The 17,461-nt window shown below is 35.0% G+C and overlaps 1 protein-coding gene across 1 annotated transcript in view; it reads right to left on the bottom strand.

Moving 5' to 3' along the window:
- Dp1 (satellite-binding protein 1 Dp1) overlaps positions 1-17,461 on the bottom strand; it is a 189,693-nt gene that overhangs the window by 58,468 nt on the left and 113,764 nt on the right. The window contains exons 9-11 of the mRNA XM_090372689.1: positions 13,976-14,159; positions 8,299-8,438; positions 301-405 (exon numbers count right to left, since the gene is read on the bottom strand). Coding sequence (XP_090228815.1) covers positions 301-405; positions 8,299-8,438; positions 13,976-14,159 — 429 coding nt within the window. The remainder of the gene's footprint in view (positions 1-300; positions 406-8,298; positions 8,439-13,975; positions 14,160-17,461) is intronic.

Here is a 17,461-nt window from a genome sequence, read left to right as displayed (position 1 = left end):
TTGTCGATACTACGCTATCTAATAGAATCGTAAATGCAGTGATGCATATTACGGTATATAATTATACGTTAGAGTTGCCTAGTTACCACAATTAAAAATTTGAATTCCCTACAACTCTATACAAAAACAATGGCTGCAAGATTGTAGATGGCAATGGGCATCACTGAGATTGGAACTGGCATGATGAGAAATGAATTAGGAAGAATATAGGAAATGTGGAGATACAGGACATGTTAAAATATATAACCTGGCTTACAATACAAATTATATATAACTATAAAAGAAATGTCACTACATTACCTTGTTGAAATGGTCTCTAACCTCTTTAATTTTTTCTCCTTTTGAGCCAATAATTGTTCTATGGAATCGCTGTTCAATTGCAAGTTCTTTAGTAATTTCATTTTTCTGTAGATAAATGAAAAATTAAGAATATTACAAAATTATACTTGCTTAAATTTTAAATTAAGTTAATGACTATGTATGCTAAACTTTCCTTTTTAAATTTAGCTTTATCTGAAGTTGAGGTTAGCTTGTGTTTGTATTGATAATCAAGCTAATCTCTCTTAAAATAACACTAAGACTTTTTTTGCTTTCTTTTAAGAAGGGGGATTATTATTAAAATCAGTTTTATTGAACAAAATTTGGTGAACCTCTGGACAACTACAGGCTAGCATAGTGTTTACCTATATAAAAGATAACAGAGGCAAAGTACATAATACTTATTTGCATTATATTACACTTGCAACAGATTGTAAATGCCCATCTATTCTACAAATGTTCTTTTCAACAGCCATAAATCTAAACAGAAAAAGGATGATTGCAGAATATGCATGGAGAAATTGCCTTCAGCGAGGAAGTAGTAAACTTCCACTCAGTGTTGCAGAAGCAGATAGTTTGAATAAAATTATTTATTAACTTTTTTTTTCAGATGATGCTGAATATGCTTTGCTTCCTCATCATTTTGCTAATGCCAATACTAATATTAACATACATGTTTCAAAATTAAACAGAAAATATGTAAGAGAATCTCTATGGCTAAAAATAAAAAAAAAAAAAAGTTCCTATAAACAATGTCTCAATAGTATGTTTCCAAGATATGAAATATATTAATCATAAATAACAAAACCATATAAAACAGTTTTGTAATTTATGATTAATATTTCATATCTAGAAAATCAAGACTTTTGAAAAACATTTTCATGTTCAAATTTGTCATCAAAATATGACTGCTTAAAATGGGTTTTAAACAGTAAAAAAAAAGTGCCACATCAACATAAAAAATAATGTTATTATATTATATGAATCATACATCATACTAATTGATCAGTTGTGAGTAACCAGTATGGCAGAGCACAGTAAATTGGTTAATACAAAGTTCAAAGAGACAAAATCTGTCTGTTTCACTATGTGGAATTAAAATAGCTTTTTTATTTAGTTATTTTTTTGTTCATGTAAATAAGTCACTATTTATGACTGACTATGAAAGCTGCTTATTGAAAGCAAAATATTTAACTGGACTCGGCAAAGTGGTATTGAAAATTAGAGAAAAGCACTTCAAGCAGCTTCATCGTTAATCACTTCCACTCTATGGAAGTGGAAGCAGCAGTGTGTAGCACACGCTTCTTGATTAGACCAGGGTTCGAGCCCGTGACCCCCAAATACGGAAAGGTCAGGGAATGACTACCGCATATCCCCGGAGCAATATGGCCTTAGTTGCTAATGCTCCTAAAAACCAAACAACAATTTACACATACAGCCAAGATGAAATTTCACAACTAGAATTAAACATACATTTTTCCAGCAGTGTCCACGCTGAGTCGGGTGGTTAGCCTCTCTCTCTCTCAGCTGCTCTGAAGTAATATCAAACTGATCACCAGTTCACACAAGTGCTCTATGACTAGCTTATGTAGCTGCACTTAAAAAGGGTAGTTAGCAATCTGTTATGCAGTTTACTGAATGAGGAGTGGTGCCAGAAAAGAGAAATCCTACCCTTATTGCAAGGATTACAGGTGTTAAACAGCCTCTATCATTTTTTTTTTTTTTTTTTTTTTTTAATTTTTAATCATATCCCAAAATATGGATATTATTTGCATTATCTAATTTGGTTTCATACACACAACAACAGAATAGGACTACCATGATATAGTCAGTGCCATAGTACGGCATCTTGGTACCGGGAGCAGAGATAAAAAAAAATGCTTTCTCAAAATAAGTGCCGAATTTACTATTATATTATTGTATGTGTTACTCCATAATGAAATAAAAATTTTGCATAAGAAGTACCATTCAAACATGAACTTTTGGACTTTTAGTGTTGCAAATTTGAAAGCAAATAGGAAGTACAATGCACTAGTATATCAGCATATTACAATTATTTTTACTTGTAATCAAACTACCAGAAACACGCATCTATTTACAGCATGGAGTCTATGGGGAAAAAACAGACCCTGATATTCTATGCTCCATTATTCATCACGTTTTCAAGTACTAAACTAAATATGAATAACAAAATATGGCTGTAAAATTACTAGAGGATATTAAGCGGAGCTTTCAAAGTATTTTAAATGATAAAGCACATTACCCATGTACTGGTAGCAAAAACATAGTTGAAACTGAAACATATTAGAAGGTACAAAGTCCTTTACTGTCAATTTATTAAAAACTTTGATATGGTACATTTTACTGAGCTGATTGTTCAGTAAAGCAGCATATTGACAACTCCAAGTGCACCAAGAAGACTTTATCAGTAATGCACATTTTTTTATTTGTGCATAAATGAAAGAGAGAAAGATATATTTCCTTATTTTTTCTCTGCACTTTCATCACCTTCAGCCTCTGTGTCACTGTGATGCTGAAGTTCTTCAGCAAAATCATTGGTATCACTTTCAGATGTGTCAATTTTATTCTCTAAATCTTCCCAAATCACTCACTTAAGATCTCCCAATATGGGATGAAGGAAAGAGAACTAATTAAATTAAAATAGAACCCATGCACAAGAAAAGTGTTATCCTTCATAAACATGAACAAACAAAGTTCGACAAATTGGAATGTTTTGCACTGCACAGAAAAATAAAAAGTAAAAATGATTTTCACTTGCATAGGAAGCAATTTGTTAACAAACTAGTGGCCATTGGAATTCAGAATTATTATTAATCCCAAAAGAGCAGGGTTCAGAATGAATCAGGTTTCATCAAATGCATCAGTAACAACATATACATACTTGATCATTAAAAATAAGATATTTTATTAACAAATATTCTGTTCCATAAAATGGAACAGTTGCAGAGAAGTCATCCAAAAGTTAATAGGAGCTATGTAGGGACCAGCCAGCTGTTTCAGGACATCTAAAGAATAATTTTGGTATTTGATAAGAAATGTTTTTTTCCACAACCGAGGTTTTGCAGTTTCAAAAAAATAAATAAATAAATAAATAAAAAAAAAGAAAAAAAAAAAAGTAATGCACAGTAGCATTTCATACTTTTTCTCTGCAAGCCCAATAAAACACTGGTCTGCATAAATTTTGATGTTTCCAAAATTCATGGTGTTTCTGAGTGTACTTTTAATGCTAATTCTAAAACTCCAAACTGTTTTTACATACCACGTACAGTTTTTAATCAACTGTAAGAATTATTTTCTTAGATGCACATTCCATGTATTTGTGATATGCATACTACTTCCTTTATGGTTGGTAGATATAGATGTGTCCATAACTGCAAGTCAAATAGTTATATAAACCTGTGAAGCATTTCTTTTGAATTCAGTTGTTTTCTGGTGCAATCTTGCTAACTAGTATCTGCTTCTGCATGATTTTCATATTTTTCAAATGGCAACTCATAGTTGTGTGAACAATCCAAATATATTTTGCTACATTTGCAGTAACCATGCTGTGGTGAAACAAACGCTGCATAAAACATCATTTGTGAAAAATGAATATGTCATATATTTTGGAATTAAAATTATGTGACCAAGATAAGAGTCCCCACCCTCCATCCCTATAAGTGAGCCATACATGAATGGAGGGAATGCAATTGGTGGAAATGTGGTAAAAAGAAAAGCCATGACATTTGCCATTCCCATGGTGTGGAGGAACTTCAGGATCATATTAATAACTGCTACATTTGTTCCATAAATGTAGCAGGTTATAGAGCAATGGACAAGCAAAGAATTGTTTGTGCACTCCAACATTACTTCAGCTGTAAAGCCAGCACCCCACAGACCCGAACTACTGTTACCACAACCACCATCAGTTTTTGAATATATGCTATCAGATCCCAAATCTGATATTTGTGATCTAGAGCAGGATTCCCCAAACTGGGGTCTGCAAAACAGACCCTCTGGAATTGGTCAAATTATTCTTTCTATGTATTACAAATTGATGATAAAGCTATTATTATATTTTTATGTAAAAATAAGAATAAATAAAATTAAGTTGTTTTAAACATAAAATTGAATTTTATTTTCAGAAAATAGTGTTCATACATATACACCGATGAACAAAAACATTATGACCACCTACCTAATATGATGTTGGTCCTCCACGTGCAGCCAAAACAGCTCATACCCAGTGAGGCATGGATGCTACAAGGTTTCTAAATGTGTCTTGTGTATCTGGAACCAACATGTAACTAGCAGATACTGTAAGGTCCGTGGTTGAGATGCCACAGATCGGAGCTGCTGTTCCAACACAAACCACAGATGCTCAATGGGATTGATGTCTGGGGAATTGAGGCCAGGGCAATACCTGGAAGTCTTCCTCGTTCCTTGAATCAGTCTTGAATAATGCAGGCGGTATGGCATGGCACATTATCCCGCTGAAAGATTGCACAACCAGAGGGTAAGATCGTTGCCATCAAAGAGTGTACCTGTTCAGCAATGATGTTTAGGTAAGTGGTAGACGTCAGAGTGCCTGGCACATAGATAACTGGACCCAGGGTATATAACATATGCAGCATATCCCAGCAGAACATTGCCCAAAGCATGACACCGCCACCACTGGCTTGTTTTCATCCCACAGTGCATCTAGGTGCCATCACTTCACCAGGCAAACAATGCACACGTACCCAGCTGTCCAAATGGTGCAACAGGAAATGTGATTCACCGGACCAGACGACCTTCTTCCAATCGCTCAAGGTCCAGTTTCGATGCTCGCGTGCCCATTGTAGGTGCTGTCGCCAGTAAACCATGGTTAGCATGGGCACTCAGAGTGGCTCACGGCTATGCAGCCCCATTTTTAGCAGGATTCGATGTACTGTGTTTTGTGACACATTACTTCCATCGCCAGCATTCCAATTACTGGCGAGTTGCACCATAGTCGCCCTTCTGTTGTCATGTACCATCCGGGAGAGCCTTCGCTCACCTCGAGCCGTAGTTGTCTAACACCTTGCCGGCAGTTCATGGGGTTCACCCTCCTCGGACCACTTTCGGTAGGTACTAACCACTGCTGACCATGAGCATCCCACCAGCCATGCCATTTCAGATATGCTCTGACCCAGTCGTCTGGCCATTACAATTTGGCTTTTGTCAAACTCACTTAAGGCCGTTGCCTTTCCCATCCGAAGAACAAGAGTAACACTGATTAACAGAGCTCAGTATCAGGTATTTTTTATACCATGTCCCGACCTGCGCCACAGTTCACCTACAGTTGCTTTGATTTGCATAATGACTTGCTGGTCATAATGTTTTGGCTCAACACAGAGAGAGAGAGAGAGAGGGGGGGGTCTGCAAACTTTTTTTGATTTTGAAGGGGTCCATAGGTTTCAGTAGTTTGGGAACCACTGATCTAGAGGATGATATAAATTATTGTGACAAAGAAATCACGACTCTGGCCCACAGCTGTTTACCAAAAGTGAACTTTATTTCGTGGGAGATTTAATTTACCCAAGGAGTCTAAAGAGCTATTAGGATCAAGGCTGAAACCCAAGAATCTGCTGACCACAGGAACAGTCAGCTTTTCATGGTATAGACATTAAGAAAAAGAACTGGTTCCCTGTTTTTTCGAAGAAGGCAATATTCCTGCAATTATGAACTTTTATGGAATTTTCAACCAATGAGAGTGGAGGCTACTTATAGACTCATTGAAGCAAAATCTCAAGGGCATAACTCCTTAATAACAGATACAAATATGCATCCATTCCTTAGTCCATTCAGCACTTAAAAATGAAACTACAAAAGTGTTAAGCTTGTTTTCAAAAATATTCAATACAAGGATCACAGTTGATAGCATGTAGAGTTATAGTCACTCTGGCCTGCTATTTGGCCAACATTTTGGTTACACAAAACTGCTTTGCTTTCTGTGAGTGGGATAGTCAAGGAGGAGCAAACATTTGGAAAGGCAAGTGTGGCCACCAAGACAGTTTCTGACAACAGGTTCAAAGAAAATTAAAGACAAGCCACTAGTAGATCAAAACAAACTGTTACTTCCTCTATATAAGATTTAATGAAACAGTTCATCCAAGCCTTGAATAGAGAAGGAAGTTGTTTCAAGTATGTCTGCATTAAATTCCCATCACTTGCATATGAAAAAAAATCAAAGCAGGAATTTGTTGGGCTTCATTATTCATAAACTGCTGCTAGACTCTGTATCTGAAGAATCCACGAACCAAACTGAAAGAGATTATGAGACTCGTAAATAACATGCTGGGGAAGTACAGAAAACTAGGTTGCAATATGAGTGTTACTATACACTTCTTGCACTCTTATCAACTATTTCCCAGAAAATTTACATAGTTTAAGTGAAAAGCAGGGAAGATTCCATCTGGATATAAAATAATGGAAAAAAGGTACCAAGGGGGAATGGAATGTCAAAGTGATAGTCAACTACTACTGGATCCTAAAAGGAGGACCAACCATTGAAATTTGCTTCCTAGGGAAGTCAAAATGGCACAAGTTTAACTCAGTTAAGTGTGTAAGAAATCTAATTTTCAGCCATCTATGCTTGACAGGAGGATGTAGCCTTTAATATTTCGTTTTATATATTTTTATCAGTATTTTTATATAAAAATAACCTATTTGTAAAATATGTAAAAATACAAAATAAACCAGAACCACCCTCATCAATATTTTCATATTTTTTATTTGTAAAAAATATTGATGTGATAGAGAAAATTTCAAGTGACTCAAAATTTCTATTAAAAATTTAGTCCAGATTACTGAACTACATTTACTTTGGTAGTAAAACATCAGAAAACATTTCTTAAAATCCAGATTAGCGCAATTAATGATGAGTTCTGTAATTTTAAATAGATAAATCAAAGAAAATACTCCTTTGAAAGGTAAGGGGAGTTTCAACTGTGTGGGCAGAGTAATTAAAGAGCATGAAAGGGCTAAAAATCGCTGGGTCTAAATGACTCTTCTTTTCCCATTACGCATTCTGCTTTTTGGGTTTAGAATAAGTTAACTTTCCATCTTTTTCTTGATCTTTCTCCATTTCATTCGCCCATGGTTTCCGGTTCTTTAATATTTTGTCCACCAGCTATTCTCTATCCCATCATTTTCTTCTTCATTCTTTTTTCCTATTATATATACACTCATTAACTGTGAGTTTTACACTGTTTCTCACTTTCTTAATGTTTTATTTTTATTTTTCAATTTATTTTTATTCTTAATTTTCTCACTTTCTTAATGTTTTATTAATTATTTTTCATAATGTTTTCATTTCTATAGTTTCATTGCTTTGTTTTATTTTTGCTGCTGTGCCTCTTGTCTCAGCTGCATATGTTATATAGGTCTTATTATAGTGTTATATGTTTTATGAATTTTAAATGATCCAGCATACCTAATTAAGGGTTAGAATAATATTTTAATTATTTGAGTTATAAACATCTTTGGCCACACAAACAGTAGTTTATATTTTTAAGGTGCTAGACAAATTACTTGTAAGTGTATGTATAATGTTACAATTATTTGTTTGTTTATTTTTTAAATATCAAGTTCTGTTGTGTGAGTTTGCCTATCTAAAGATAGAACTGCTGCAAACACCACATCAACCCAACTAATTTGGGTGTGGGAAGGAGAGCAAATTAGACTCAGTAGCCAGGAAAGTTAAACTTTCCAATAGTTTACATGGAATAGTTAATTAACTATTATATGCTTAACATAATGAAGAAGTCATTATTCACTAAATTTCACCTCACCATAAGGAGAAATCAGTTGAATTTATCAACAAATATACTTTAAAATTTAATTTGAAACAATTAAAAAATTTTTTTCCCTGAAAAGGAAATAAATCTTATCTGAATAGATTTGTTAATAGGTTTACATTTATTTCCAAACAAAATAATAAATAAATAATTTAATTACCATTTTAAAAACCATATCAAGAAATTCTCGCTTGGCTCTTGCTACACCTTCAGGGCTACCTTCAATTTTAATTACACTACTTCCTTCACTGTCAGATGGGATATTTACTAGAACACCTGTTTCTTCTTTAAGCCTATTTACTGGATTAATGGACAATTATTATAAATTAGTTTTAAAATAATTGTTTGGTATAACACTAGCAAACAGAAATATTAATATACATCAGAAATACCTTTAAAGAAAAAAAGTTCTTTATGTAGTATATCAAATTATTTTGAAAGGTATCAAATAACAATGAGAAAAATAGTAAACAAGACAATGAAAGAAAACCACATATCTAACAAATTCTGCTTATAGTCCCATATGACCACATAGTTCAGGAGTTTACAGCTAATCATTTTGACAAGAAAACAAAGCATACAATTATTATCCATACTTAGCAGTCACATGTGCTAAAACCACATGTAAACTCAAATATGCATGCTACTCATGCCCACGTTGATTACTGTGATATACCTAAACACCACGAGACAGGATGCCTATATGAGACCAGAGTTTAAGAATATCTTTTGATGATTCACTGACAACATATAATTCAAATTCTAAATAATTTAATTACAATCAAATAAATTATTGATTTGAGTTACTTTCAGCAAAACAATTCTTCATAAAGTATTTTGGATGCTGTAATTATGATCAGGTTGATATGTAACCTACAAGTTTGCTTTGACTATCTGTTTGGCTAATACCTCCTTTTCCAGCCTTGGGGAAAAGAAAGATTAGCTAAACATGCCCATACCACCTTAAGTTTACATCACTTTGGATTGGATATTTGCTATGTTACCATGAATTTTTCTTATTTCCTAATGCATAATATGGTCTTCCCATCTCTTCCTTCCATTTTTCTTAATTCTCATTTTGGGAGAATTTAATCAATTCATTTAGTTCTTACACACCTTTCAAGGTACACAGGGTAAAATGGACTTAAATTATATTATAAAAAACTAATTTTACTTTCTGAATAATTTTTCTTCTTTCTCTCCAAGTGAATTTGTTTAATTGGTTTCCTATGCTTACTGATAACAGCAAAGCCTTCTATGCTTATATTTATAGTACAAAGAGGAGGTTTAGCTCTTTGTTAGGGTTTATCAAACTAGATTGTGGATATAGCTTAGCTTAATTTTTCAGCACTCACCTTGAGGTGAGTGCTGAAAAATTAAGGTAAGCTATATCTACGATCTAGTCATTACATCCCAGCACATAAGGACTCCTTACAATATCATCAGGTTTATCAAACTCTAGCGAGGAGCTAAGTGACTGTGACAACTAAAAGGAAAGTGGAAGAGAAATTGTTGAAGATGGGCATAAAAAAAGGATCTAGGGCACATGGAATCTATCCAATTATATTAAGGGAGGTAGCAAGTACGGATGCATCCCCAATTCATAAAGGTAAATCAAAAGGCAATGTGAGTAATTACACAACTTAGACTAATGTCTGTTCCAGGAAAAATAATAGAATCACTGGTTAAAGAAGTAATGCAGGACCATCTGGACAGGCATACAATTATAATGCAGTCACAGCATGGATTTGTTAAGCGGTAGTCTTGTTTAACTAATCTGATAGGTTACCATGATATAGTGATCAAGGAACTGGATGTAAAAAATAATTTTGATATCATATACTTCGATTTCAGGAAGGCTTTTGATACAGTTGCACATAAAAGACTGCTGTACAAACTGAAGCAATGTGGCATTAAGAGCAAGTTAATCCTATGGATAAAGGGATGGTTAAATGGAAGAAGACAGAGTAGTTATCAATGGGCACTGCTCTTCATGGACTAATGTTATTAGTGGAGTTCCCCATGGTTCAGTGCTGGACCCATTGTTGTTTTCAATAATTAATCAATGATATTGATGGAGGTATATCAGGGTTAATGTCTAAGTTTGCAGATGATACAAAGGTTGGCAGGGTGGTTAACGACAGTAATCAGGGTAAGCTACTGCAAGGTCTAGGAAAATTGAGTTGATGGGCTGAGAAATGGCAGTTGAAGTTTAACACTGACAAATGCAAGGTTCTGCATATGGGTAGCAATAACCCCAGAGTAACTTATCAACTGTGTAGTACTACACTCAGGGTAGTGGAGAATGATAAAGACCTGGGGGTAATTACGCAAGTCAGATGTGAAATTCTCTGAGCAGTACAGACATGCCCTGTACGGACAAGACAAGCTCACGGGGTTTTGTCAATGATATACAGAAACTTTACTAGCAGGGATAAGGAGGTGATTATCCCCTTGTATAAGGCAATGGTCAGGCCACACCTTAAGTACTGCATACAGCTCTGGAAGCCTGACTTTTTAGGAAGTGATATAGATCTGCTGGAATGGGTGCTGAGAAGGGCAACCAGACTGGTGAAGGGAGCAAAAGGGTGTTCTTATCTAGAAAGGTTTCAGTTCTGCAAATTGCAGCATCTTGAGAATAGGCACCTGCGGGGAGATCTGATTAAGGTGTTTTAAGCCTTGAATGGATTGAGTAAGCTGAATGTTAATGGCATTCTTCCACTTCCTGAGACTATGACATGAGGGATCATAAATTCATTGCAGGATAGATGTGTGGAAGTTTGCCTTCAGCCAGTTGGTGGTTGATTGTTGGAACAGGCTTCCATCTGTTATTGTAGAAGCGGACGGATTGAATAAATTGAAGGTAGAGCTAGACAAATTCGTGGATGGTATGGTATGGATGGGTGAACTGTATAGGTTTTTTTTTTTTTTTGGCTGATGCTATTAAGCATCATTCTTGCATCACTTTTTTGCCATTACTACTAGTACTACTTTACTTCAGCTTTCCATGACTATTTTCATTAAAGACTTCCTGGATACACATAGTAGTTATTTAAAATATCTCAAACTCTACAAAAGGGGGAAGAAAAAAAAAACCCTTACATTTTTATCACTAAAAATGATAAATTTTATTCACAATATCAGGGTTTTTCAAAATTATGTATACACGCTTTAAAAATTTATATTTAATGAACAATGTGCACCAATTTAATTTTCTTAAACTCGTTTTGTAGCTTAAAATAGATAATTTTTTACAATAATTTAATTTTTGTTTTATTTTATAGATATCTTAAAAACGATGGAGAGTACTCAATTAAATTTTGAAGAAAGAAAGGCAATTATAAAATGGTATTGGAAATATGAAAATGTCAATGAAGTTCAGTGTGCTTGGAAATCGCGATATGGTACAAAAGTGCCCACACATTTAACAATTACTCATTTGTGGGATAAATTTGAGGAGCATGGAGCCATTCAGAATATCAATGACTTAGCATGTGGCAGGAAGAGGACATCCAGAAGTAATGAAAACATTGAAGCTGTAAGAAATGCAGTCCTATGCACTCCAAGAAAATCAACAAGACAGTGTTCACAAGAGCTAGGTTTAAACCATACAAGTGTTTTTATAATGACGAAGGAATTAAACTAAGTCATTTACCTCGATTACTGCATTTAATCCAAGAAGATTATCTGTATTGACAACTGCAATTTTGTGAGCAGTACATTAAAAAACATGGCAAAAATCATGCTTTTCAGGATACAATCGTGTGGTAAGATGTGGCCACATTTTAAATGAATGATTATATATAAATCGTCACAATTGTTTACTGGGCCAAATTCACACATCACTCTACAGAAAGATGTCAATCTACCAGGCATTACTGTGTGGATGGGACTCTCTTCATATGGAATAATTGGTCCCTATCGATTCATTGGCATTGTTAATGGAAAAAATTCTGGATATGTTGAGAGATTGTGCTGTACCAAAAATCAGAGACATGTTTGCAGATGCAAGGTGGTGCATCTCCACATTATCATATAGCTGTGCACGATTATCTTGACAATGAATTACATGATCAGTGAATAGGTCGTCGAGGGAGTGCTTTTGAATATCCTCCAAGGTTTCCAGATCTCCCACCTTTAGATTTTTTTTGCTTCGGGATACTTAGTATTAGTAATGGCCACATGGTGCAAGAAAGTCTATGGCTTATGCTGCACCAGCCAAAAAAATAAAAAAATAAAATAAAAATAAATAAATAAATAATAATAATTAATAAAAGAAAAGGAAAGGAAATAAAACCTATCATCCTATGCACTTCCCTGACCCAAAGGTACTGTCCAGATGACCTTTGAATTTCCCCAAACTGTCAGCCTCTACCACCCATGTAGGCAACTTATTCCAGTAATTTATAACTCACTAGCTAAAATAAAACTTCCTGCAGTCCAATCTAAACATTTCCCCCTGTAACTTGAATTTATGTCCCCTAGTTCTAGCATCATTTATAATCTTGAAAATTTCGTCCTCATTCATTTTACTGATGCCTCTCAGAGCCTTGAAACACCTCAATCAAATCTCCTCTAAGGTGTCTAGTTTCCAAACTCTGCAACCCAGATATTCGAAGTCTTTCTTTATAAGGAAGCCCTTTTGCTGATCTCACCAGGCGAGTTATCCATCTTTGTACCCTTTCAAGAAGCTCGATGTCTTTCTTCAGGTGCGGTTTCCATACTTGAACACAGTACTTAAAATCGGGTTTACAGTCACAAAGCACAAACATTGGAGGAATTGTGGATGAAAATTCAACAAGCAGAAAACATTCCACTTGATCTGTGCATTTCAGTATGTAGATCTGTTGAAGATAGATGCCATTCATGCATTAATGCTGATGGAGGGCATTTTGAACAATTAAAGTAAAGTTTTATTTTTGTAAAAAAAATAGTTTTTTGTCTTCAACGTATCAAAAAAAAAATTTACATTTGTATATATTGTTCATTAAATATAAATTTTTAAAGTGTGTATACGTAATTTTGAAACACCCTGTATTTTCATAAATATATAAAACAATATAGAATAACTGTATATAAATCAATATTTCTAGCAAATAGGGAATATAAAAAAATGCAAAGACTAGGGAAATGGCCATGATCTAAGCAACCATAACTTGATAAAATTAACAGAATATCTTCCAATAAATTGCCATTTGAACTAACCCTGTTATTCTGCAAAGTAAAATTTAGTCTCAAAAAGCCCATTTCCCAATCAATTGGATTACTGATGCATCCAAAACAACAGCAGCCAGTTCATACAACTATGGCTAATTAGTTTAACTTTCCAAAATTTTAAATATCCCCCATTCTTTCCACTCTGTTAAAATAAGACAAAATACTGTCATGATAAGTACTGTCACAGAATCAAGATCATTCCACCTTTGCTAACAATTTATGTGAACCAAAAAACAGCAGCTTTTTGGTTTTAGTTCTGCTTCTGACCCTGGCTTTTTTTTCTTCTCAGTTTAGTTCCATACCCTGATTTAAATTCTGAAAGCGATGAGTTATTATTTATAGCAGAATAAGCTGTTGTTGTTGGTGTAGGGATTTATTAGGTGCATTGGCAACTATGGCCATAGTGTGCCAAACAGAATAAGCAACAACAATATTTTACTATAATAAAAAAAATTAACAATAAAATAATGCAGGCTTTTAGGTATGCATAGAAAACATTTTATTTCTTTATGTTTGCAATTGATCTCAGCCAAATTTCAATCAGATTAATTTTAGAAAGTTATCAATTAAGAAAACTACATACTTATAAGACAATTAAAAGAATTTTATTATATACTTACTGTTTGTTCCATTTTTACCAATAATATGCCTATGATACTGAGGATCAATAGAGATTTCTTCATGAACAATGCGAGACTGCAGATCTTGAATCATGTTCTCAAGAGCCTCACAGGCTTTTTCTACTTCTTCTGGTGGACCTTCAACTTTAATTTTGTCTTGATCGTTATTAAACTCAACATGAACCTATATAATTAGAATAATAAAAATTTCTAAGGAAATATATTCTACCCCACTACTAAGTGATTATATTCACTCTAAAACCTGGGTATCATGATGCATGGGAATTGTTAACCCAATATTACTTTAATGCAAACAGAAAGAGCTATACAAAATAAATATAAAGCTAAATGACTAAATAAAGTTTTTTAGTATGAACGTACAAAAACAAACGAGAAAAGCATGACAAATGCTTTAAGGTATCTCTCACTCCATATATTTATTTGTATTTACAAAACAGAAACAAATTGTTTCTGTCTAAATAAGGTAAACTGCAATATTTCTGTTGAAAAATTATAAATTTAATTCATATATAAAAATTATAAATTCATATATAGCATTCCATAATCCTAGCAAATTTTTACCTATAATGTCTTAATATATAAGACCACTATAGTTTGTTATAATATATTAGGTACTGTTCTTTTAAAGTTGTTGAAATGCAAAATACTCTTTTGAAAAAATCTTTTTTACCATACTGGACTGACATATAAAGCAAAATAATTCAACCTTTAGCTGAATTGGAACTTCCTTATTTGCTTAGCTGTTATGTCAACATACATAGTGTTTCAAAAAGTGCACAAAATTTAGGAAATAAAATTAATAAATTAATTGCAATTAAATTGTAGACACAATGGACATATTATGCTTGTGAAGGTACATGTCATCCATAACTTAATACAGTCCAACAATTTCCCTGGATGAGATACCAAAGACTAACTCCTGGTAAATTCACAGCCTTCTCTACATGAAGGTTTGGATTATGATGGTGCTAATGCATACAATTATGTTAGTTCACTGTACCAGCGAGCTTGAATATAGTCTCATTAACCAAAAGATGTTGTCTGAAAATCGAGCATCATCTTCATCTTGATTTACAGTGTAGCAATGGTAGCACATTATCCAATTGTTATGTTATATTATTTACATACAAACCAAGTATTTCAATATAATGTAACATTGGGCAATTCATTAAATGGTTGTGTAATTAATATAAAGAGTTTAAATACTACTTAACCAACTTTGTGCTAGTGCATGCTGGAGGTGGGGGGAGATAACTCGCCACATGATACAATGATACAATAAATAAAAATTTTTGTAAACATACAATAAAAATAAAACCCTGCTCGTGCAGGCATTAATCCAAGTAACTTCTGAATTCTCTCAGGCTCTCAGCTTCAACTACCCATGGAAGTAACTTATTCCAGGAATTTACAACTCAATGTCTAAAAGAAAACTTCTGACAATCCAATCTATACCTCTTCCTCTGCAATTTAAATTTATGTCCCCTATTTACACTGAATGATCACTGAATTATGACCACCTACCTAATACATCGTAGGTCCTTTTGTCCTCAGTACAGCAGCTATCCAATGTGGCATTGATTCAACAAGATGTCTGAAGCGTTCGGGAGGTATGGCCAACTAAGCTGTGTGTAATGTGGTCAGCAATGCAGGCATGGAGGTGATTGGTGTATCCAGACGCCTGATATACCTTTCCATAGTGTCCCACAAATGCTCTATGGGATTGATATTGGCGGAGTTCGGAGGCCAATCGATATGCTCGAAGTCAGAACTGTGTTCCTCAAATCATTTCTGCGCAACAAGTGCCTGATGGCTCGGCACATTGTTATCTTTGAATACACCATTGCCATTCAGGACAAAGTGTAACATAGCGGGCTGTACACAGTCAGCAACCACAGTCAGGTTCCATACAACCGCCTCCACCAGCCTGCACTTTTGATACCATGCATGATGGATCAAGAGCCTCATGTTGTTGATGCCAAATCCGTACACGACCATCCACGGTGTGGAGTAAATAATGTGACTCATCCAACCAGCACACCTTCTTCCAGTCTTCTAAAGTCCAATGTGCACGCTCTTTGCACCAGGCAAGTCTTTTACACTGATTGCCCGATGCATGGGCCACTATCGCAGAGGTGACACAGAAATTGCACTATCCCCGTTTGACAATCTCAAGAGTATCGGGAATATGCCATTTCCAGAATAACATTTCATCGTGAGCAGAGAAAGGTGCGGATGAATGTGGCTGCAGACGTGTGTCTCACATTGTTTCAGCCAACCGGAGAGCGACAGTGGCACAAATCACTGCCAACTTCAATGAGGGAGGTGCCAGAAACATCTCCACCAAGACCATCAAGCGATCATTAGCCACAATAGGTTATGGGAGCTGTCCTCCACCAGAGTCGCATTGCTAACACAATGACACTAGACTCTATGCCTCAACTGGGCAAAAGAACAGTGGCACTGGACCTTGAATGATTGGAGATGGGTCTCCCAGTCCAATGAGTCCCATTTCCAGTTATTTCAAGCGGACAGGAGGTGTATATCTGGCAGAAACCGCACAAAACTAAGCACCCATCATGTCAACAAGGAACTGTTCGGGCAGGTAGCCAGTCAGTAATGATCTGGGGCATGTTCAACTGGCACACATTGGGACCTCTGGTACGTCTAAACGCATTTCTGAATGGTCCAGGTTATGTGTCCATCCTTGCAAACCATCCACATCTGGTTGGTCAGGACATCAAAGGCAGATATTGTTGGGATATCAGAAACATGATGTCACACATATTAGGTATGCAGAATTGGAATTTGGGGAGTACAATGTGTACAGAAAGAATAGAAAGGATAGGAAGGGAGGAGGGATTATGCTGTTAAGAAAAACAAAATTAAAGAAAGTGCATACAGTTGACACAGATGGACAGTGCAATGTTGAGTCAGTGTGGTGTGACATAAGCACTGGGAAAGCAAAAATAAGAGTAGGAGTGTGTTATAGGCCTAATGACTCGAATGAGTACAATGAACAATTGTACAGAGAAATACACAGTGGCCTAATAAATCAGAATGTGTTATAATGGGGGATTTTAACTACCCAGATATTGACTGGAACTTTTGGTTGGTTACTTGCACACTAGCAAGACTATTGTGGATTTATTTGATGATTGTTTTCTGCAGCAGCATTTCCGAGAGGCCACCAGAGAGGGTAATACTCTTGATCTGGTTATCAGCAGTGATCATTCATGTATTAATAATTTGAGATAAAGGAACCACTAGGTGGCAGTGATCACAGTGTGCTGATGTGGGATTTACTTAAAGATATAATTACCATCAGGGGTAAAGGAAAGGGTTTTTGCTTCTGTAAAGGTGACTACAGTGGTCTCAGACAGTTTTTAAATTCTGTACAGTGGGACCAACTGATGATGTTACCAATAGCAAATTCTAAGTGGGAAGCATTCAAGGAATTAATCC

This window comes from Mastigoproctus giganteus, chromosome 4, assembly GCF_048544385.1.
Source record: "Mastigoproctus giganteus isolate SK-2022 chromosome 4, ASM4854438v1, whole genome shotgun sequence".
NCBI classification, from domain to species: domain Eukaryota; kingdom Metazoa; phylum Arthropoda; class Arachnida; order Uropygi; family Thelyphonidae; genus Mastigoproctus; species Mastigoproctus giganteus.
This window is presented reverse-complemented; position numbering and strand designations above follow the sequence as displayed.